The 23,125-nt window shown below is 43.5% G+C and overlaps 3 protein-coding genes and 1 long non-coding RNA gene across 7 annotated transcripts in view; 2 read left to right on the top strand and 2 right to left on the bottom strand.

Moving 5' to 3' along the window:
- LOC102127983 (uncharacterized) overlaps nucleotides 1-9,049 on the top strand; it is a 29,535-nt gene extending 20,486 nt beyond the window's left edge. For both annotated transcript variants that reach the window (XM_065535598.2, XM_005588090.4), the window contains 3 exons: nucleotides 5,575-5,701; nucleotides 5,905-5,965; nucleotides 6,356-9,049. In XM_065535598.2, coding sequence (XP_065391670.1) covers nucleotides 5,668-5,701; nucleotides 5,905-5,965; nucleotides 6,356-7,787 — 1,527 coding nt within the window. In that variant the 5' untranslated portion in view covers nucleotides 5,575-5,667 and the 3' untranslated portion in view covers nucleotides 7,788-9,049. The remainder of the gene's footprint in view (nucleotides 1-5,574; nucleotides 5,702-5,904; nucleotides 5,966-6,355) is intronic.
- LOC102128900 (uncharacterized) overlaps nucleotides 1-23,125 on the bottom strand; it is a 200,982-nt gene that overhangs the window by 59,618 nt on the left and 118,239 nt on the right. The gene's annotated exons all lie outside the window — the stretch shown is intronic.
- The window catches only part of LOC141409206 (uncharacterized), a 35,469-nt gene continuing 26,462 nt past the window's right edge, over nucleotides 14,119-23,125 (top strand). For all 3 annotated transcript variants that reach the window (XR_012428436.1, XR_012428435.1, XR_012428434.1), the window contains exon 1: nucleotides 14,119-14,250. This is a non-coding gene — a long non-coding RNA (uncharacterized lncRNA). The remainder of the gene's footprint in view (nucleotides 14,251-23,125) is intronic.
- LOC102127589 (large ribosomal subunit protein eL14-like) lies at nucleotides 20,322-21,086 on the bottom strand. Its single transcript, XM_074026020.1, is given in 3 exon segments — nucleotides 20,322-20,377; nucleotides 20,380-20,460; nucleotides 20,463-21,086. Coding segments are annotated over 3 exon segments (615 nt in total). The 5' UTR covers nucleotides 20,956-21,086; the 3' UTR covers nucleotides 20,322-20,336.

A 23,125-nucleotide genomic window follows, 5' to 3' on the forward strand; every position in this document is an offset into this window, starting at 1 on the left:
TGTGAGAAAGGAGAGGGGTTGAAAAAAATGGTAAGACTGGTTTATAAGAAGGAAATAAGCACTTTGAAGGAAAGTAAATGATAGTATGAGATAATACGGAAGCTGAGGGTGTGTGTATATGAGGGTGGCGACATCAGTGAGTGAAGAAATGTCACCATTGGTCATTTATATTTCTACCTCTACTACGTCTTCAGCACTATTCAGGAACTGCTTAAGTGTGGATGTAGATAGTGCATAGCAATATAGACAGTCCTGTCTTTTTGAGGTTAACAATAATGATTCCCCATAAACATATAGGTATGGTTTATCATCATTTTTGCATTGGTTAAAAGTTTTAGTGCAGTATGTGATCTTGACTTTGGACATGGGCATCTGGAACCTGGAGGTAGGTGCACCACTGCATAGGGTGTGTGCTAGAACCATGTCAGATCCCTGTTGAGACATCTTATGTGTTCTGCCCCTCAAGCCACAGGGGGCGGAGCCTGAAGTTATATCCAGTTAGGGACGCCAGGATGGCATCTTACTTATTGACCAATCAGGCGCTTCTCAGAGCCCTGTCTGCCCCCAACCTTACCCCACCCTGTATGATCTTGTGAATTTTCTTTTCTTGCGCCGGCTGCATTACCTTTCTCTTCTGGCTCCTGGCTTCACTGCCTTGGCTCTGTGCTCTGCGCTGGCCGTGGCAGCCGGAGAGAGGACCTAGGAGACCCCGGAAGATGGGAAATGGCGAGTATGGGAAATGGCAAGTGTGCAGGGGCCCAGGGTCCAACATGGCTGGAGGGACCCAGGCCTCTTCGCCGTCAGCATCCGATTTTGTTTCATCTGAGTTGCTCAAATGTGTGGGAAGCAGGGTGTGAAATCCACCTCCGAGCTCCCCACCCCCAGCCTAACTCTCCTTGATCTGGCAGCAAACTCCTAAATTGTAGGTATAATTTCCGCAGTCCCCAACACCAACCTCTGTTCTTGAATGCACAGTGTTATCAACTATTTGTCTGGTTTATTATTATTATTATTTTTAGATGGAGTCTCACTCTGTCGCCCAGGCTGCAGTGGCGCAATCTCTGCTCACTGCAACCTCCGCCTCCTGAGTTCAAGTGATTTTCCTGCCTCAGCCTCCCCAATAGCTGGGATTACAGGTGCCTGCCACCACGCCCAGCTAATTTTTTTTGTTTTGTTTTGTTTTTTGGAGACGGAGTCTCACTGAGTCGCCCAGGCTGGAGTGCAGTGGCGCGATCTCAGCTTACTGCAAGCTCCGCCTCCCGAGTTCTCGCCATTCTCTTGCCTCAGCCTCCAGAGTAGCTGGGACTACAGGCGCCCGCCACTGCGCCTGGCTAATTTTTTTTTTGTATTTTTAGTGGAGACGGGGTTTCACCGTGTTAGCCAGGATGGTCTCGATCTCCTGACCTCGCGATCCGCCTGTCTCGGCCTCCCAAAGTGCTGGGATTACAGGTGTGAGCCACCGAGCCCGGCCATTTTTTTGTATTTTTTAGTAGAGATGGGGTCTCACCGTGTTGGCCAGGCTGGTCTCAAACTCCTGACTTTAAGTGGTCCACCCACCTTGGCCTCCCAAAGTGCTGGAATTACAGGCGTGAACCACCACGCCAAGGTATTTGTCCTTCGTTCTCCATTAGAGACAGGTGTCATATTTTAAGTTTATCATTTTTACAGAAAGCAGTGGATGACTGTTTTATAAAGATTTCTTTTGTGTTTGTGACCTTTTCGCCTGAGAGGTAAGCAGAGAATAACCACCTGAAACTCCATTGTTGAAAACCTTTGTGTCTCTCCTTTATCTTCCCCAAGTGCAAACCCTTATCAGAATGCCTTGGCGTTGAGGTTCCCCTTTGGAAACTTTGCAGGGTTGATTGTCCTCAGCCTGCCCTCTCTTCTCCTGGTCCTGGGGTTCAGAACTGACTGGGGCTGCCCCAAGAAGGCCATAGCTTCCATGTCTCTTGAAGGGTCTAGTGAGTATCAGTTCATGTGGCCCCTCATGAGCTGGATACCCGCTGGATGCGTTGGGCCTGGAAGCAGTGACATGGTTTACCCTTCCTCTGAAAAGCTCACCCGTTGGGACACTCAGCTTGTTTTTCTCCAGCCCCAGTTTTCATTCTTTGGAGACACGTTTGTGGTCAGCTAATTGGATGGAGATATTGAGGGGAAAGACAGAAAATGATTCTTGCCCTCCGGATTCTTTCAGAGTACTTGAAGCGAGAAAAATGATCCTAAAAGACAAAGAAAACCCACCTCTGCCAGGTTATGCAAGAACTTGAAAAGCAAAATGCACTTAGGCATGGGGGTGGGGGCACAATCCACTGTCTCTGGGAAGGGTCAGTGAGCAGCACCAGGATGGGGGTTGGGGAGATGTCCCATGTGATAGGATGACCTGACTGGGCAGTTAAGTCAGATTTCTCTGTGTTCCAGGTCAGCAGTGGCTTTCCCTGATTTTGTCACATTAAGAAGATTTGTTTACTTACTTCATCATGTAAAATGTATTTTACCATTAAAGCTTGAAAGTTAGGCTAAAATATTTCCAAAGAGATAAGAGGTGGATCTCAGAAAAATAAATATCTACCCTTATATTTGTTAAAAATTTGTATTTAATTTTTTCCCCCCAGAAAAATATGCAGTAAGTTTCTCAGTCTGTTCTTTTTTGTGATTTTGTTGTTGTTTTTGTTTGTTTATTTGTTTGAGACACAGTCTGGCTCCAGGCTGGAGTTCAGTGGCACAATCATGGCTCACTGCAGCCTCCACCTCCCTGGTTCAAGCAGTCCTCCCACCTCAGCCTCCTGAGTAGCTAGGACCATAGGTGCAGACTACACGACTGGCTAATTTTTTGTAGAGATAGGGTTTCATCATGTTGCCCAGGCTGGTCTCAAACTCCTAAGCTCAAGTGATCCTCCTACCTTGGCCTCCCAAAGTACTGGGATTTTAGGCGTGAGCCACTGCTCCCAGCCCCTTTTTTGTGATTTCAAATAGAATCCTAGAGTTTAGCCTTGAGAAGGCTACAGAGAGAAAAAGCTCAGAGAAATAGGGAGAATCACTCTTCATTATGGCTTTACATAACTGAATCTATCTATGTATCTATGTATGTATGTATCTATCTATTTTGAGACAGGGTCTTCCTCTTTTGCCCAAGTTGGAGTGCAATGGCACCCATCATAGCTTGCTGCATTCTCATACTCCTGGGCTCAAGCAGTCCTCTCACCTCAGCCTCCTGAGTAGCTGGGACTACAGGCGTGCACCAGCACTGCTGGCTGATTTTTAAAATTTTTTTGTAGAGACGAAGGTTCTCACTGCATTGCCCAAACTGATCTTGAATTCCTGGGCTCAAACAGTCCTTCTGCCTCAACCTCCCAACATGATGGAATTACAGGTATAATCCAGTTCACCTGGCCACTGAATACATTTTGATGAGAAAATAGGTAGATAAGTTGGTGAATTCACCAATTTATTTTTACCGATTTAGTGAAGATTCACGAAGCTGGGTGCGGTGGCTCACGCCTGTAATCCCAGCACTTTGGGAGGCCGAGGCTGGCAGATCACTTGAGGTTAGGAGTTTGAGACCAGCCTGGCCAACATGGTGAAACCCCATCTCTATTTAAAAATACAAAAATTAGGCCGGGCGCAGTGGCTCAAGCCTGTAATCCCAGCACTTTGGGAGGCTGAGACGGGCGGATCACGAGGGCAGGACATCAAGACCATCCTGGCTAACACGCTGAAACCCCGTCTCTACTAAAAATACAAAAAACTAGCCAGGCGAGGTGGCGGGCACCTGTAGTCCCAGCTACTCTGGAGGCTGAGGCAGGAGAATGGCGGGAACCCGGGAGGCGGAGCTTGCAGTGAGCTGAGATCCGGCGACTGCACTCCAGCCTGGGCGACAGAGCTAGACTCCGTCTCAAAAAAAAAAAAAAAAATTAGCTGAGTGTGGTGGCACATGCCTGTACTCCCACCTCCTCAGGAGGTTGAGGCGGGATAATTGCTTGAGCCTGGGAGGCAGAGGTTGCAGTGACCCAAGACCCTGCCACTGCACTCCAGCCTGGGCAACCAAGCAAGACTCCATCAAAAAAAAAAAAAGCCGGGCACGGGCCTGGTGGCTCACGTCTGTAATCCTAACACTGTGGGAGTCCAAGGTGGGCGGATCACGAGGTCAGGAGATCGAGACCATCCTGGCTAACACGAAACTCCGTCTCTACTAAAAAATACAAAAAACTAGCTGGGTGTGGTGGCGGGCACCTGTAGTCCCCGCTACTCGGGAAGCTGAGGCAGGAGAATGGCTTGAACTCGGGAGGCGGAGCTTGCACTGGGCTGAGATTGCACCACTGCACTCCCGCCTGGGCGACTGAGAGCCAGACTCCATCTCAAAAAAAAAAAAAAAGATGGTAAAAAATCCTTCATTTAGTACTTAATTATATTTGATCTGCAGGATAGGTATGAGCTTGTGAGTATTCTCTCTTAGTGTAATAACAGAAGATGGGATTATTTTTCCCAGTGACCAATTGTGAGAACACATGTGAAATGCTTCCTAGAGTGTTTCTGGGGGCTCATCAGGTGGGCAGTATGGGTTACGCGTGTAACAAAATCTCAAACTCTCAGAAGGTGGGAGACCAGAAATTTTCGTATTTTTTCCGTAAAAAGTTTAGGCACTAAGCTACTCTTATATAGGTCATTGGGCTCCTTCCCCAAATCCATTTGCCAGATACCAGGAATGGATGTGATGCAAGACAGGTGTGCCCTAAAATTGGGGCTTATCCCAGGATGGTTTCTGGCTTTGCCCAGGGAAGAATTCAGGGGCAGGCCAATGGTGTTAGATAGCAGTCCTTTATTTAACAGTACTGGTCTTTGTGGATCAGTGCTAACTCATAGGCAGTACACCCAGAGTCAGCAACATATGGGCTCTTGGCAACTATGTTTATACCCACTTTCAATTATATGCAAATTAAGGGGTGGGTTATTTAAAACTTTCTAAGGAAGGAGTGATAACTTTCAGGTCATTGCCATGGCATTTGTAAACTGTCATAGCATTGGTGGGAGTGTTTTATGCTAATGAGCAGCGAGAGCCTCTAGAGATCTCCATTCTTGTCATCTGGTTTTGGCCACTTTCTTTACTTTAACCTGCCTGCGCCAGATCCTGTTTTGGTCAGTAGGGTTGTGATCAGAAAACAAGTCCTGTTGGTCTCCTACCTCAGATGAACATTGTCAGGAGTGAGGAGCCTTTTTTTTTTAAGGGTAAGCAGTCTCAGGACGGCTAGTATAAACTCTTTTCCTCGCTAGGTGGTAGGACTTTGTTATGACAGGTTCTCCAGGTCCACTGTACGAGCAGACATTAGATGTGACTCAGGCAGCATGTATTACTCCTTGGAACCACCACCAAGAAAGATATCAGACACTGCTATTGCTCTACCCAATAGTTCAATACTAGTATGAGAGTTGCTGTGTGGAAGGAAGTGAGTATGCTGACCAAACAGTGGAGTAAATGTTTGGAGACCCCTGAAACGTGAACTTCTTATGAATTGAGTAAAGTTCCCCAGCCCTGTCTGTCTCACCCATTCTCCTCTCCATATGTGTGGGATGTTTCAGGACTCGGTGGCCTTTGAGGATGTAGATGTGAACTTCACCCAGGAGGAGTGGGCTTTGCTGGATCCTTCCCAGAAGAATCTCTACAGAGATGTGATGTGGGAAACCATGAGGAATCTGGCCTCTATAGGTAAGGATTATATACTTCCATCACTTAGTCAATTAGAGAAGAAGTGTTTCTTGTGCAGTGACGCTGTTCCATGGTTTGTATCATGGAGGAAGAATACTTGGGGGGCTAAAACAGGCATAGTCACAGGATAACATGAACCTAGAATCTAATAATTTTTCTATAATTTTGCACTAATTCAGAATTTTTCTGGGTCTCTGTTTTAGGGAAAAAATGGAAGGACAAGAACATTAAAGATCACTACAAACACCGAAGGAGAAATCTAAGGTAATCTGTACTCAGAGAAAGCAAATTCCCTTGAAAGTATCTCAGCATGTCATGAAATTTTAAAAACAGGCAAACATAACTGATAAGCCAAGCTTCAAATTGATTTATTTTTAGAATAGTTTCCCCAAGTACATATTCTTCAGTGTAAACAGATGTTCAGTTTTTATAAAAACGTTCATTTGGCAAGAGAATTAAAGTCTATTTAGGAGTATCACTGTTTGAGTGATAGTTGTGGCCAAGCCCATTGCAGAGCATTGAATCCATTCATACTCAAATCAGACTTGGCATCAAGTCTACGCTTTACCTGATAATATTGAAAATGCAAGTTTAATAGCTATTAATATAAAACGGTTAACAAATCCTTAGTAACATCCTTCTCATTTTTTACAGAAGTCATATGTTAGAAAGATTCTATCAAAGTAAAGATGGTAGTCAGCGTGGAGGAATTTTTAGCCAGTTTGCAAATCAGAATCTGAGCAAGAAAATTCCTGGAGTGAAACTCTGTGAAAGCTTTGTATATGGAGAAGTCAGCATGGGCCACTCATCCCTTAACAGACACATCAGAGATCACAGTGGACATGAACCAAAGGAGTATCAGGAATATGGAGAGAAGCCAGATACACGTAACCAATGTTGGAAACCCTTCAGTTCTCACCACTCCTTTCGAACACATGAGATAATTCACACTGGAGAGAAACTCTATGATTGTAAGGAATGTGGAAAAACCTTCTTTTCTCTCAAAAGAATTAGAAGACACATTATCACACACAGTGGATATACACCATATAAATGTAAGGTGTGTGGGAAAGCATTTGATTATCCCAGTAGATTTCGAACACATGAAAGAAGTCACACTGGAGAGAAACCCTATGAATGTAAGGAATGTGGAAAAGCCTTCACTTGTATCACAAGTGTTCGAAGACACATGATAAAGCACACGGGAGATGGGCCTTATAAATGTCAGGTATGTGGGAAACCCTTTCATTCTCTGAGTTCATTTCAAGTACATGAAAGAATTCACACTGGAGAGAAGCCCTTTAAATGTAAGCAATGTGGTAAAGCCTTCAGTTGTTCCCCAACCTTAAGAATACATGAAAGAACCCATACTGGAGAGAAACCTTATGAATGCAAGCAGTGTGGGAAGGCCTTCAGTTATCTCCCCTCCCTTCGACTACATGAAAGAATTCACACTGGCGAGAAGCCCTTTGTATGTAAACAATGTGGTAAAGCCTTTAGATCCGCCAGTACTTTTCAAATACATGAAAGGACTCACACTGGAGAAAAACCCTATGAATGTAAGGAATGTGGGGAAGCATTCAGCTGCATCCCCAGTATGCGAAGACACATGATAAAGCATACTGGAGAAGGACCTTACAAATGTAAGGTATGTGGGAAACCCTTTCATTCTCTGAGTCCATTTCGAATACATGAAAGAACTCACACTGGAGAGAAACCCTATGTATGTAAACATTGTGGTAAAGCTTTCGTTTCTTCGACATCAATTCGAATACATGAAAGAACTCATACTGGAGAGAAACCCTATGAGTGTAAGCAATGTGGGAAAGCCTTCAGTTATCTCAACTCCTTTCGAACACATGAAATGATTCACACTGGTGAGAAACCCTTTGAATGTAAGCGATGTGGTAAAGCCTTTAGATCTTCTAGTTCCTTTCGACTACATGAAAGGACTCACACTGGACAGAAACCCTATCATTGTAAGGAATGTGGGAAAGCCTATTCTTGCCGTGCCAGCTTTCAGAGACACATGTTAACACACGCTGAAGATGGACCACCTTATAAATGCATGTGGGAAAGCCTTTAATGCTCTGGGTTCATGTCAGATACATTAAAATACTCACTGAAGAGAAGCCCTATGAATGTAAGTAATGTGGGAAAGCATGAAATTCTGTTGGTGCCTTTTTTAATACATAAAAGAAAGAATTCTGGAGAGAAGCCATATAAATGTAAGTAACATGGGAAAGCTTTCAATCATTTTAGTTCCTTTCAAATACAGGAAATAACTCATCACGGAGAAGACCGAACAAATGCTTTTTGGAAGGGAACCCGTATTTGAGAGAAATCCTGTGTAAAGAGTGTAGGAAAGGTTTTATCATCATACAATCCTGTCACACATTGAATGCATAGTGGAGAGAACCCTGGTAAATGTAAAGAGTGTGGGAGAGCCTTTAGTCATTTTAGTTCCACTTGAAGCCATGAAAGAACACACAGAGGAGAGAAAGCTCTTGAATATAAGCAATGTCCAAACGTTTTTAACCAGCCTACATTTTCAACAACATGTAAGAATGCACTCTGGATCAAAACACTATAAATGTGAAAACCACGAGGAAGGTTTTCCATTATAATATACTTTTAAAGTCATTTGAGGGCTCTGTGGCTTCGTGGATTAAAGTACTTGTCTGGCAAACAGGAGATGCTGGGTTTCAATCCCAGCAGGGCCTCATTAGTTGAGGTATTGAATTTGAACAGGTGTTTCCGCTCTGGCTGGGTGTGGTGGCTCACACCTGTAATCCCAGCACTTTGGGAGGCTGAGGCAGGAGGATCACTTGAGGTCAGGAGTTTGAGATGGAGTTTCAAGTGTGCAAAACATAGCAAGACCTCATCTCAAAAAAAAAAAAAAAAAAGTCATTCAAAGACTTATAATATAGCAAAATCCTATAAATGTAAGTACTTCAAAAAGCCTAATGCATAGCAGGTCATGTAGTCTCTAGAAAATACATAATAACCTGATGGAAATGTAGAAGCTATATGTATATTTTGTTAATTAGTGGCTCATATTTAAAATAGTTCTCTATGGATTTCAAATGCTTAATCTCACAAATAAATGTTAAGTTGATATAATCCTGTAAGTAATCTGAAAGCAATAGTGCATGAATTTCATAGGTAGTGTTGTTTTAGGTCAGTAATTAAAATATTTGTCTTTCCATTTTGAAATGTGTTTAATCCAACGATGAATTTAAATGTGTTTCTTATATTCAGGTCTGTTAAATTGTATATGGTTGCTTAATTGTTCTGTGATTGAGGACCACTGAAAAATAAGTCTTAATAAATGTTAGTATGAACCTACTTGCTTCATTTAGCAGATTCTTGATTCCCTTCCCACATTATATACATTCCATCATATTTATTGGAACAACTCCTTTTTTTTCCTTTTTTCTTCTTTTTTCTTTTTGAGACAGGGTCTCGCTCTGTGCTCTGTTGCCCAAGCTGGAGTACAATGGTGTGATCTCGGCTCACTGCAACCTCTGCCTTCTGGGTTCAAGTGATTATCCCACCTCAGCCTCCTAAGAAGCTGGGACTACAGCCATGTGCCACCACACCTGGCTAATTTTTTGTGTTTTTAGTAGAGATGGGGTTTCACCATGTTGGCCAGGCTGGTCTTAAACTCCTGACCTCAAGTGATCCACCTGCCTCAGCCTCCTAAAGTGCTGGGATTACATGTGTGAGCCATCACACTTAGCCCATTTTTTTTTTCTTGGCTCAAAGAATTTTATTTTCGTTCCTATTAAAGAGTTGGCATTCATTCTAAATATGTAAAGTTTATCATAGACTGTAGTCTCATGAATTATTATTTTAACCTGTTGTTCTTTACTCCTTGTTATTTATTCTGGCTGTTCTTTGTATAATTGATTTTGGGATAAGGAGACAGCTATGATAGGATAATATAATCTAGAATGGGAGATGCCTTTCATGAATTGTGTCATGTCAATCTGGGTAATGGGAACTCAACTTTTCAGACTTCATTTCTTTCTTTTTTTCTTTCTTTCTTTCTGAAATGGGGTCTCACTCTGTCACCCAGGCTGGAGTGCAATGGCACAATTGTGGCTCACTGTAACCTCAAACTCTCGAGCTCAGATAGTCTTCCAACCTCAGCCTCCCAAATGACTGGAACTATAGGTATGTGCCACCAAGCCCAGCTAATGTTTTTGTTTTTGGTTTTTAATCTTTTTTAAGTAGAGATGGTGTCTTGCTGTGTTGCCCAGACTGGTCTCAAACTCCTGGCCTCAAGTCACCCTCTAGCCTCAGCCTCTTAAAGCACTAGGATTACAGGCATAAGCCACTGTGCCTGGCCCAGAATTTATTTCTTTTATGGTTACATGTAGAGTGCATCAAAGCCTAAATTCCCAGAAGGTTAGATTGCAGAAGTGAAGAAGGCATTAGTCAGATTTTGGAGGCATCATATGGAGAGACAGATTCATATGGGCTGTTTGGACATGGTCATCTAGCCCATTTTCCTGATTCTTTGCCCTGCCAATCAAGAGTATCCTCAGCCGGATGTGGTGGCTCACACCTGTAATTCTAGCACTTTGGGAGGCCAAAGCGGGCGGATCACCTGAGATCAGGAGTTTGAGACTAGCATGGTCAACATGGTGAAACCCTGTCTCTACTAAAAATACAAAAATTAGCTGGGTGTGGTATCACATGCTTATAGTCCCAGCTGAGGCAGAAGAATTGCATGAGCCGGGGAGGTGAAGGTTGCAGTGAGCCAAGATCATGCCACTGCACTCCACCCTGGGTGACAAGAGTACAGAATGAGACCCTGTCTCAAAAATAAAAAAAAAAAAGTATTCTGTAATCCACCACCAGCCACTTCACCTCCATGTTCTCAAAGTTATAGATTTCCATAGACGTTCTTATAAGCTTCATATCCAAGATTCAGCTGCCATTTGGATATCCCTGAAAGCCCTAATGTATCTGCCAAGTAATCAGTTTATATTGTCATTGTTGGGAATAGTCTGATGATCTGACTTGGTTCCTGTATGGTCCAGTTTGTACATAAACATTTTTGTCCATAGGGATAGTGAGTTACTGATGCAGGTTGAGATCTACAATGGCACTATCCAAAAACAAAACCAAAAACACTACATGAAGCTTGTTCCTCTGCCGCATTATGCAGAGATGGGTCTCACCCCATTCTTTCATGTGAGAATAAGCACCTTATTCATTACAGAAACATTGTGGGTGTGTCCTGTTATAGCTGAATGTAGTCCCTCAGTTTATTTTGAATTATGTTTGATTATATGTGATTACAAACAATGTACATGTCTTCCTCAAACAAAAGTTCTCACACATTTCTTAGAAATGTTAACAGTGTGCAAACAACTTGCTTACTGTCTAGTGAGTTTTGTATTTATTGAGAATATATATTAAAATACCCATTCCAATCATGGATCAGATAAACTTTATAATTAAGCTCTTTGTCCAACATTGTGAGTCAACATTACTGTGAGCTTACAACTTCAGGCCTCTTTCTCATAAATTTTAGTTTTCATGCTTATTCGATTACAACTTTTATGATGATAGTAGTTTTTCATATGCATAATACCAAAAGTCAAATCATGTTGTGAGTGATTTCTTTCCAACGACTATCAGGAACGTACCTGTTGTCAAACAGGATTTAATAAATTGTGGTAATACTACCACAGGCCAGGCATGGTGGCTCACACCTGTAATACCAGCATTTTGGGCGGCCAATGCAGGCAGATCACTTGAGACCAGGAATTGGAGACCAGCCTGGACAACATAGCAACAACCTGTCTCTACTAAAAATACAAAAATTAGCCTGGTGTGGTGGCGCACATCTGTAATCCCAGCTACTTGGGAGTGGAGGTTGCAGTGAGCCCAGCGCACCACTGTACTCCAGCCTGGGCAACAGAGTGAGACTGTCTCAAAAAAAAAAAAAAAAAAAAAAATACCACCATAAAACAGTAATGACTGTGAGGTGTATCAATAAGAGGGTGGTTAAAAGAATTTATTGCAGGATTTATGCTGCTTTTAGGTTGTTTGACTCCTACTTAAGGAAGCAAAAAATTTCTCTGATGGAGTGAAGAGGTGAACTTAATTCTACCCTGGGTAATTTTTTTTTTTGAGACAGAGTCTCACTCTGTCACCCAGGCTGGAGTGCAGTGACGTGATCTCAGCTCACTGCAACCTCCACTTCCCCAGTTCAAGTGATTCTCCTGCTGCAGCCTCCAGTGACAGGACAAGACTTTGTCTCAAATAAACCCCAAAAAACCGCAACAAAAAAACCTTTCAGAATACTTCCTGAAGGATTTGCCAGAGCCTGTTTTACAGCTAACTCTTTTTCTGGAGGTGGAGGGGACATGGTCTTGCTCTGGAGTAGCTTGGATTACAGGTATGTGCCACCACACCTGGCTAATTTTTGTATTTTGAGTCAAAATGAGTTTTGCCATGTTGGCCAGGCTGGTCTCAAACTCCTAGGGTGAAGTGATCGGCCCACCTCGGCCTTCCAAAGTGCTGGGATTACAGGAGTGAGCCACAGCACCCAGCTGAATATACATTTTTCTAAGGAAGATAAACAACTGAGCAAGGGGACCTGAAAAGATGCTGGACATCATTAAGTAAATGCTAAACAAAAAGGCAATGAAATGCCACTTCAAACCCACTAGGATGGGTAGAATGAAAAAGAGATGACACATGTCAAGGATATGGAGAATTTGGAACCCTCATACACTGCTGGTGAGAATGGAAAATAGAGCAGCCACTTTGTTTTTTTGTTTGTGGTTTTTAATGTTTTCTTTTTTAAGAGATGGGGTTTTGCTCTGTAGCCCAGGCCGTCATGGCTCACTGCACTCTCAAACTTCTGGATTCAAGCAATCCTCCCATCTCAGCCACCCGAGTAGCTGAGAACACAGGTGTGTACCACCATGCCCAATTAATTTTTTTTTTTTTTTCAGAGATGGGGTTTTGCTCTTTTGTCAGGGCTGGTCATGAACTTCTGGGCTCAAGCTATCCTCCTGCCTTGGCCTCCCAAAATGCTGGGATTATAGGCATGAGCCACCGTGCCCTGCCAGGAGTTTCTTTTTTGAGGTAATGAAAATGTTCTAGGCCAGGTACGGTGGCTCATGCCTGTAATCCCAGCACTTTGGGAGACTGAGGCAGGCAACTCACTTGAGGTCAGGAGTTCGAGACCAGCCTGGTCAACATGGTGAAACCCCGTCTCCACTAAAAATAGAAAAATCAACCGGGCATGGTGGTGTGCACCTGTAATCCCAGCTACTCTGGAGGCTGAGGCAGGAGAATCGCTTGAACCCGAGAAGCGGAGGTTGTAGTGACCCGAGATCGCACCATTGCATTCTGCACTCCAGCCTGGGCGACAGAGTAGACTCCATCTCAAAAAAAAAAAAAGAAAAAAATCTTCTATAATTGACTGTGGTGACGACTATCTGTTTGCGTCTTTGAATATACTTTACTGAATTGTACGCTTAAAAGGGGTGCATTGTGTTGTGTTTTATTTTTATATAGCTTTTCAAATAAATATGACTTCAGATTTTTTATCTAATCTGTTAAACATACTAAGAGTTTCCAGATATACCCTAATTTACATCACTTTTTATTGTTCATTTTTGTATCAGTGAAAATAGGAATTCAATTACCTTAGGTATATCATAGTTGTTTACATTTCAAAGTTCTCTGGGAACACAACCTGTAACCTATCTAAAATAATTTTTCCTGTAGTGTGAAATGTACACTTCAGAGTTTAATTGAAATATCTCACAGCTGTGGTTAGTCTGATACGCGTCCTTGCATCCATGCTAGGGATGTGGGGTTCAAAGAGATTGTAAATGTGTGGGGATTGGGGAAGAGATGGGTGGAGGTCTCAATGCCGTTAGCCGTCAATATCAGAATGGAGCTAGACTCTTATTACACACGGTGAGGTCATTTTTAAGTGTCTGTGTTTGTGAACGGGGCTCACAGTTCCACGAGTGCCCTCTAGACTCAGGCCAAGTCCCTGGCCCCTGGAGGAGTCAGACCTTTTTGTTCCAATCTGGACTTGCCTGGGTGACCCTCTTGCTGTGGACTTGTTCCTTAAAGGGTCAGTACATCTGGCAACTGAGGCTAGAATTCGCTGCTCAAACTTGTGTCCCCGCGTTCAGAAACAGCTGCGACAGGATGCCAGAGTCCATCGAGAGGCTGGGAACAAGTTCGGCTTCTACGCGACTGCCCCTGCCTGGGACTGGTTTCCTCCCGGACTGAAGCAGGGTTTCCCCAGCGACATGACCTTTCGCAGCTCTGTCACCCCAGGTGAAGAGGGCGGGGCTTCGTGAACTGCCCAATCAGAAGCGCCACGTGGAAGGTGGGTGGGGCAACGCGTCACAAAACAGGTGGACGTTGTACGCCGTTACGCAGCGAGGTTGCTGGGCGGCTCGACCATCACCTGTCCGTGATAGTTTCTGCTACTAGCGCCGTGGCCAACGCTGGGTAGGATGAGGGAGGACGGCCGGACACCTGGAAGCCGGAAAATGGTGAGTGTGCAGGACTGGTGTCCCGAGACCTGAGGAGGGACAGGTTGGAACCGGCCGGAACCAGCTGTGGCGGCACCCGGGGCTCCCCTCGGCGACTTTGGGGTCTGGGACCCGGGCCCCTCTGGCGCAGCTGGGCCCTCGGTGCCCTCGGCCGCAGAGTGGGGCTGGGCCGGCATCCGGGACCCCTGGTGTCCGTCCCGTTCCTGCGCTACGCCTGCGGCCCCGGCGCCCTCTCTGGGCAGCTCCACCCCCGCGGCCCCGTGTCTCCCCAGATTGCGCGGGAGCCCTGGAAGGGTCATGGGGAGGTTTCCGACTAGTTTGTGGCGTTCCTGCGTGGGACGAGCAGTGGTCCGGGTGGTCCTCAGTCCCTCCTTTCTCCGTAAAGCTCACCCATCTTCCCCTGAGGTTTCCAATGTACGGAAAGCACCATGTCAAATTCATAATCCTAGTTCCAGACTACCTCTTCCTGGGGCTGGCATTAAATTCCTAAGTTTGCGGATCCCTTCCCGCATTCCCAAAGTCTGACGTCCCCTCTCCAATTCACAGCGTCGTTATCAATTATTTGGCCTCTGGTGCATTTCACACGGACGCCGTGTTTCTCATTTTTCCAGAGAACCAGGGATGACTCGTTTTAAAAGATTTATTTTTTGTTTGTGGATATTTTACATGCGAGGAAGGCAAAGAATACCTTGTTGTATAAATCCTTATGACTCTCTTTCCAGTATCTCTCCTGAGCACAGACACCCTACAAGAACTCTTGGGTTGAGGCTCCTCTTTGGAAACTTCCCTGGGTGACATGTCTTTTTAGCAGTTTCAGGTCGGCACTGCCCGTCCTTGCCTTTGTATTCTTGAAAAGATTTGACCCCTTATTTGGGTGTCATTTTCTTCATGTATCTGAAATGTATATAATCAACAGCTATTAAAAGTATTATAATTTTTTATTTCTAATTTTTGTGGGTACATAGTAGGTGTATATATTTATGGAGTACATGAGATGTTTTGATGCAGGTATGCAACGTGAAATAAGCACATCATGAAGAAAGGGATATCCCCTCAAGCATCTGAGTTGCAAACAATCCAGTTACACTCTATAAGTTATTTTAAAATGTAGACTTCTTTTTTTTTTTTTTTTTCCCCACCCATTAACTATCCTCTCCTTTCTTTCAGGCTCCCACTACCTTTCCCAGCTTCTAATAACCACCCTACTCTCTAAGTCCATGAGTTCAATTGTTTGATTTTTATAATAGATCCCACACATAAGTGAGAAGATGTGGTGTTTATCTTTCTGTGCGTGGCTGATTTCACGTAACATAATGATCTCCAATTCCATCCATGTTGCAAATGACTGGATTTCATTCTTTTTTATGGCTGAATAGTACTCCATTGTGTATATGTACCACTTTTTTTTTTGTTTTTTGTTTTTTTTGGCAGAGTCTCACTCTGTTGCCCAGACTGGAGTGCACTGGTGTGATCTCGGCTCACTGCAACCTCCGCCTACAGGGTTCAGGCGATTCTTGTGCCTCAGCCTCCCGAGTCACTGGGATTACAGGCATGTGCCTCCACACGGGACTAATTTTTGTATTTTTAGTAGAGACGGGGTTGTGTCATATTGGCCAGGCTGGTCTCGAACCCCTGATCTCTCAGGTGATCACCTGCCTCGGCCTCCCAAAGTTGTACCACATTTTAAAAATCCATTTATCTGTTGAGGGACACTTCCATTGCTTCCAAATCTTAGCTATTGAAACAGTGCTACTACAGATATTGGAGTGCAGCTATCCCTTTGCTACACTGATTTCCTTTCTTTTGGGTATATTCCCAGCAGTGGGATTGCTGCATGGCATATGGTAGCTCAATTTTTAGTTTTTTGAGGAACCTCCAAACCATTCTCCGTAGTGGTTGTACTAATTTACGTTCCCATCAACAGGATACAAAGGTTCCGTTTTCTCCATGTCCTCTCCAGCTTTTGTTATTGCCTGCCTTTTTGACATAAGCCGTTTTAACTGGGGTGAGATTGTATCTCATTGTAGTTTTAATTTGCATTTCTCTGATGATCACTTTTTCATATGAGCACCTTTTCATATGCCTGTTCACCATTCGTATGTCTTGTTTTGAGAACTGTCTATTAAATCTTGTGTACATTTTTTGATTGGATTATTAGATTTTTTTCCTGTAGAGTTTGAGCTTCTTATATATTTGGTTTAATCCCTTGACAGATGGGTAGTTTGCAAATATTTTCTCCCCTTCTGTGGGTTGTGTCCACTTTGTTGATTGTTATCCTTTGCTGTGTGGAAGCTTTTTAACTTGATGTGATCCCATTTACCATTTTTGCTTTGCTTGCCTGTGCTTGTCCGGTATTGCTCAAGAAATTTTTGCCCGGACCAGTGTCCTGGAGATTTTTCCACAGTATTTTCTTGTGGTAGTTTCCTGGTTTGAGGTCTTCGATTTAAGTCTTTAATCCATTTTGATTTGGTTTTTGTATTTGGCAAGAGATAAAGATCTATTTTCATTGTTTTGCATATGGATATCCAGTTCCCAGTACCATGTATTGAAGAAACTGTCTTTTCCCCAGTGTGTATTCTTTGCACCTTTGTCGAAAATGAGTTCACTCTAGGTGTGTGGATTTGTTTCTGGGTTCTCCATTCTGTTCCATTGCTGTATGTGTATGTCTTTATGCCAGTCCATGCTGTTTTGGTTACTATAGCTCTGTAGTATAATTTGAAGTCAGGTAATGTGATTCTTCCAGTTTTGATCTTTTTGCTTAGGACAGCTTTGGCTATTCTGTGTCTTTTGGGGTTCCGTATCAATTTTAGGATTTTTTTTTTTCTATTTCTGTGAAGAATATCCTTGGTATTTTGGTAGGGATTGCATTGAATCTCTAGATTGCTTTGGGTAAATGGACATTTTAACAATATTGATTCTTGTAATCCATAAACATGGAATGTTTTTCCATTTTTTTGGTGTCCTCTGCAGTATCTTTCATCAGTGTTTTATAGTTTTCATTATAAAGATCTCTCACTTCTTTGGTTAATTCCTAGGAATTTATGTGTGGCTATTATAAATGGGATTACTTTTTAAATGTATTTTTCACATTGTTCACTGTTGGCATATAGAAATGCTACTGATTTTTGTATGTTGATTTTGTATCCTGCAACTTCACTGAACTCGTTTATTCTTACAGTTTTCCTGTAGAGTTTTTAGATTTTTCCAAATATGAGATCATGTCATCAAAAGAAAAAAAATTTTTAAGAGGCAAGAAAGAGGTGAATTTCATAAAAAATAAAACACTTCAGTATTACATTGAAATCGGACAACACTTTTTTCTTTTTTTCTTCCCCTTAGGTTGCGTAGTAAGTTTCTGAGGTCTGTTCTTTTTTTTGTGGTGATTTCAAATGGAATTTCAGAGCATAGCCATATGACACCTAGAAGTATCCAAATATGATTATGAGAACATTTATTGCTATAGAAATAATAACTGACATTTCTTTTTTTTTTTTTTTTTTTTGAGACGGAGTCTTGCTCTGTCAGGCTGGAGTGCAGTGGCGCAGTCTCGGCTCACTACAACCCCTGCCTCCCGGGTTCAAGTGATTCTCCTGCCTCAGCCTCCCTAGTAGCTGGGACTACAGGTGCCACCACCATGCCCTGCTAATTTTTGTATTTTTAGTAGAGATGGGGTTTCACCATGTTGGCCAGGATGGTCTCGATTTCTTGACCTTGTGATCCGCCTGCCTCGGCCTCCCAAAGTGCTGGGATTACAGGCATGAGCCACCGTGCCCAGCCCAATAACTGACATTTCATTTTCTGAAAACAATAGACACTTGTGGATTTCGGGGACTAGGGCTGGTTTGCTAAGGTGCCTTACAATTTTCTTAACACTTTACACATACATACTTGATTTGAGAGATTTTGCAGAATTCTTCAAACATTGGGTTTGTCTCATTTAAAGTATCTGTTTAGGCTGGCTGTGGTGGCTCATGTCTAATCCCAGAATTTTAGGTGGCTCATGAGGCGGGAGGATTGCTTGAGTCCAAGAGTTCAAAATCAGCTTGGGCAACATGGCAAAATCCTGTCTTTACAACAAAATAAAAATAAAATATCAGTGGTAGTCCAAAGTAACATTACTGCCCAAGCTAAGGCTATCCTTGAGCCTGCCAAGAGCAGTAATTAAAGGCCCTGTTGGTTCTTCTTGGGGAGCATCCCTGTTCATACCACTAAACTCTTTATACCGAGAGAAGCTACAGAGCACTGGAAAGCTGGGGATCCATATGCACATGTTTTGGGTGGAGGGTTTGCTTTCTGAGGTTGTAACTGCAGTTTTCTTGGGCATGTTTTTTAGACATGAGGTTTGTTTTGCATTCACAATGTTGACACATTCAGAGTATAATTCTTACATATTGAGAAAGTGTGTGAAGTTCAGGAGTGCTGTCTCCAGGACACAGGGCTAATGAATTTCGGAGGTTATTTTGGGGTCAGAACCTTAAAGTAAATCCAGCTGAGGGTTTCTTCTGCCCGAGAATTGAAGCCTGGGAGAGGAAGTGTTTTCACACTCCAGGGGCCAATTAGGGTGTGCGGAGCTCCCGGAGTTCATTCCTGTCGCTACTCAAGTGTCTCTTCCCTTCATCACCAGGGACGTTCCACTCTAGAAGTTACATGTCAAAGGGAAAGCCTGGACCTCAAGCATGTTAAGGTGTTTAACCTCTCGAATATGGGTTTTCCTTGTGAATTGTGGGGAAGCAGCCTGCTTATCTGAGCTAATTAGAATATTTATGTTTCCTTTGGATTATTTTATCTGTTGAATATTATGGCCCTTCAACTCTGGTTTCCTTTATCATTTTATAATTTTATTGCCAGTGTCAGTGTGTAAGATTTTAGTTTCTTTCACTTTGAAAATGAAGGTTGTTAGATATGGTGGGAGTAAGGCAAGAACTTTCTGGAACTAAAAATGTTTCTTGAGGCCAGAGAACATCAAGATACGAGATGGGTATATTTAAGTTCTCAGGTACTTTTTTCATTTTTAGATCAGTTTTTATATGTGAAGGTCCATAGAGAACTTTGAAATTTGAAAGGGTATACAGTTGCTAAGACAAATGAATTCCTGATTCCATTGGTAAGAGGAAAACACAATTGAATTCCTGTTTTAATTGATGTGAGGAAAACTACTAAAGTTTATATAATCTTTGAAACTCCTGTTATATTTAAGGGATTAGGCCTAAATCCATAATGCGTTTATTTATTGAGATAGAGTCTCCCTCTGTCGCCCAGGCTGGAGTGCAGTGGCACAATCTTGGTTCACTGCAACCTCCCAGGTTCAAGTGACTCTCCTGCCTCAGCCTCCCCTCAGTAGCTGGGATTACAGCCGTGCGCCACCACACCCAGCAAATTTTTGTATTTTTAGTAAAGACAGGGTTTCACCATGTTGGCCAGGCTGGTCTCAAACTCCTAACCTCAAATGATCTTCCCACCTTGGCCTCCCCAAGTGCTGGGATTATAGACGTGAGCCACCACACCTGGCCTAGAATCCCTATTTAATGTTTGCTAACAACATAGGACTCACCCTTCCCTTTTTTTCTTGTGACCCACACCTGGACAAGCTGATGAGTCTAAGGGCTACCTTCTCTGTCATAGGCAACAGATTTAAACCACGCAACCACCTGCCCTTATAGTGCCCAACTCTACCCCAACCACAGTAACCAACCAGGCCAGGCTCCTTTCTTTGCTCTCTCAGGCCATTTCAGTTATGCTTGCTGGGTCTGCCCTGCTCTCCCCCAGATCTCAACAATGTGAGCAATAAGCCTTTTAGTACCCCTTTGTGAGTGCCAGACCATCATCAGTTTCATCAGAACTATGTCTCTGAAGGTGACCACAAGGATTGGTGCCGTGAGCATGTTGTCCAGACACTGATCGCCACTTGTTGGTCCTTCATCTCTTTATTTATATATTTATTTTTTTTAAGGAACTGATTAATATTTATTATAATCCTACTATCAGTCTGCCTCCTAACTCTAGCGTCAACAGGCTTTAAATCCAAAGGCTTAAATACATTTGCCAACATGTCAAAAAGAATCTTTATTACTTTTTTTGATTGCCACTTATGCTTTCTTGCTAGATGCCTTTGGAGCAGGTGTTTCTGAGCTTTTTGACCCTTCTGAGCTTTTGGAGCAGGCGCAGCCTTCTGGCCTGTGGCTTTCTGGGCAGGAACCTTCTTACTCGCGTGGTCGTCTTTTTTGCTGGAACTTTAGCAGCAGCTGCAGCAGCAGCAGCAGTACCCTTAGTACCAGGTGCTTTTTTGGGGGAAACTTTCAGGAGAGCTGCCTTTTGAAGCTTCTTAACTTCATTCTTGATTATTGTGTTCCTCATTTTCTTTGCCTTCATAACTTTAAAACAATCAAAATCTGTCATCTTGGCTTTCCTTTCTCTGGCTTCAATCTGCTTGGCCCATCGTGTGGCTGCCCATTTTGTATTGATGTCTGCCTTCTGCCAGGCTTGTCGGACATACTTCTGGTGGGCACTGTGTGGAAACTTGAGGATGAAATCAGTGAGCTGCATGCACTTGAAAGGCATGGCCTGTCTCCTCACTTGAGTGCAAGGTCCATCGACCAAAGCCCTGTTCTGATCAGTAACATCTACAATCACGACCAATTTTCCTGCATGAGGTCCAAAGGAGACGTAGGCCACCCGGCCAGCCTCCACAAAGCGCCTGAACACCATGTTGGCTGGGTTAAGCAAGAAGGAAGGAGGCCCGCCCAACCGTGTGCATGTGTAGAAGCCATCTCTTTATTTATTTATTTATTTATTTATTTATTTATTTATTTATTTATTTATTTGAGACGGAGTCTCGCTCTGTCGCCCAGGCTGGAGTGCAGTGGCCGGATCTCAGCTCACTGCAAGCTCCGCCTCCCAGGTTTACGCCATTCTCCTGCCTCAGCCTACCGAGTAGCTGGGACTACAGGTGCCCGCCATCTCGCCTGGCTAGTTTTTTGTATTTTTTAGTAGAGACGGGGTTTCACCGTGCTAGCCAGGATGGTCTCGATCTCCTGACCTCGTGATCCGCCCGTCTCGGCCTCCCAAAGTGCTGGGATTACAGGCTTGAGCCACTGCGCCCGGCCTCTTTATTTTTATTATTACTTTTTGAGGCGGAGTCTCGCTCTGTTGCTCAGCTTGGAGTGCAGTGGCGCGATCTTGGCTCACTGCAACCTCTGCCTTCCCGGTTCAAGCAATTCTCCGGACTCAGCTTCCCGAGTAGCTGGGACTACAGGCGTGTGCCACCACGCCCAGCTAATTTTTTGTATTTTTAATAGAGATGGGGTTTCACTATGTTAGCCAGGATGGTCTCAATTTTCTGACCTTGTGATCTGCCTCGGCCTCCCAAAGTGCTGGGATTACAGGTGTGAGCCACTGCACCCAGCCTTTATTTTTCTTATTTTTTGAGACAGAGTCTTGCTCTGTCACTCAGGCTGGAGTGCGGTGGTGTGATCTCAGCTCACTGCAACCTCTGCCTCCCAGGTTCAAGCGGTTCTCCTGCCTCAGCCTCCCAAGTAGCTGGGACTACAGGCACCCACCACCATGCCCAGCTAATTATTTTGTATTTTTAGTAGAGACGGGGTTTCGCCATCTTGGCCAGGATGGTCTCAGTTTCCTGACCTCATGATCCGCCCACCTCGGCCTCCCAAAGTCCTGGGATTACAGGCGTGAGCCACTGTGCCTGACCAGCTAAGTTTTTTGTATTTTTAAGTAGAGACGGGGTTTCACCATGTTGGCCAGGCTGGTCTTGAACTCAACCTCAGGTGATTTGCCTACCCCAGCCTCCCAAAGGTGCTGGGATTACAGGCGTGAGCCACCACACCTGGTCTGTTCACCCCCTTCTTAACTTTTAGTTGTTTCTATTTATATCTTATTGTACTATGCCTTGAAAAATTATGTTTATTATTTTTGAGTGGTTCACCGTTTAAGTCGTTCTACTTAGGATAGGAGTAGTTTACAGGCCGGACGCAGTGGCTCATGCCTGTAATCCCGGCACTTTGGGAGGCCGAGGTGGGTGGATCACGAGATCAGGAGATCGATACTATCCTGGCCAACATGGTGAAACCCCATTTCTACTAAATATACAAAAATTTTCTGGGCATGGTGGTGCGTGCCTGTAACCCCAGCTACTTGGGAGGCTGAGGCAGGAGAATCATTTAAACCAGGGAGTTGGAGGTTGCAGTGAGCCAAGATCATGCCACTGCACTCCATCCTTTCAACAGAGCGAGACTCCATCTTAAAAAAAAAAAAAAAGAGTAGTTTACATAGCACAGTTACAATGTTACAATATTCTGTATTTTCCTGTTTACTATTACTAGTGAGTTTTGAATCTTCAGGTGATTATTTATTGCTCATTAATGTCCTTTTCTTTCTGATTGAAGTGCTCTCTTTAGCATTTCTTGTAGGACTGGTCTGGTATTGATGAAATTCCTCAGCTTTTGTTTATCTGGGAAAGTCTTTATTTCTCCTTCAGGCTTGAAGGATATTTTCACCAGATATACTATTCTAGGGTAAAAGTTACTTCCTTCAGCACTTTAAATATGTATTGCCACTCTCTCCTGGCCTGTAAAGTTTCCACTGAAAAGTCTGCTGCCAGATGTATTGGAGCTCCATTGTGTGTTATTTCTTTTCTCTTTCTGCTTTTTAGGATCCTTTCTTTATCCTTGAACTGTGGGAGTTTGATTATGAAATGCCTTGAGGTAGTCTTCTTTGGGTTAAATCTGCTTGATGGTCTATAACCTTCTTGTACTTGGATACTGATATTATATATCTCTAGTTTGGGAAGTTCTCTGTTATCACTTGGAATAAACTTTCTACAACCTTTTTTCTACTACTTCTTCAATTAACTCTTAGATTT

This window comes from Macaca fascicularis, chromosome 19 (genome assembly GCF_037993035.2).
Source record: "Macaca fascicularis isolate 582-1 chromosome 19, T2T-MFA8v1.1".
Classification (NCBI taxonomy): domain Eukaryota; kingdom Metazoa; phylum Chordata; class Mammalia; order Primates; family Cercopithecidae; genus Macaca; species Macaca fascicularis.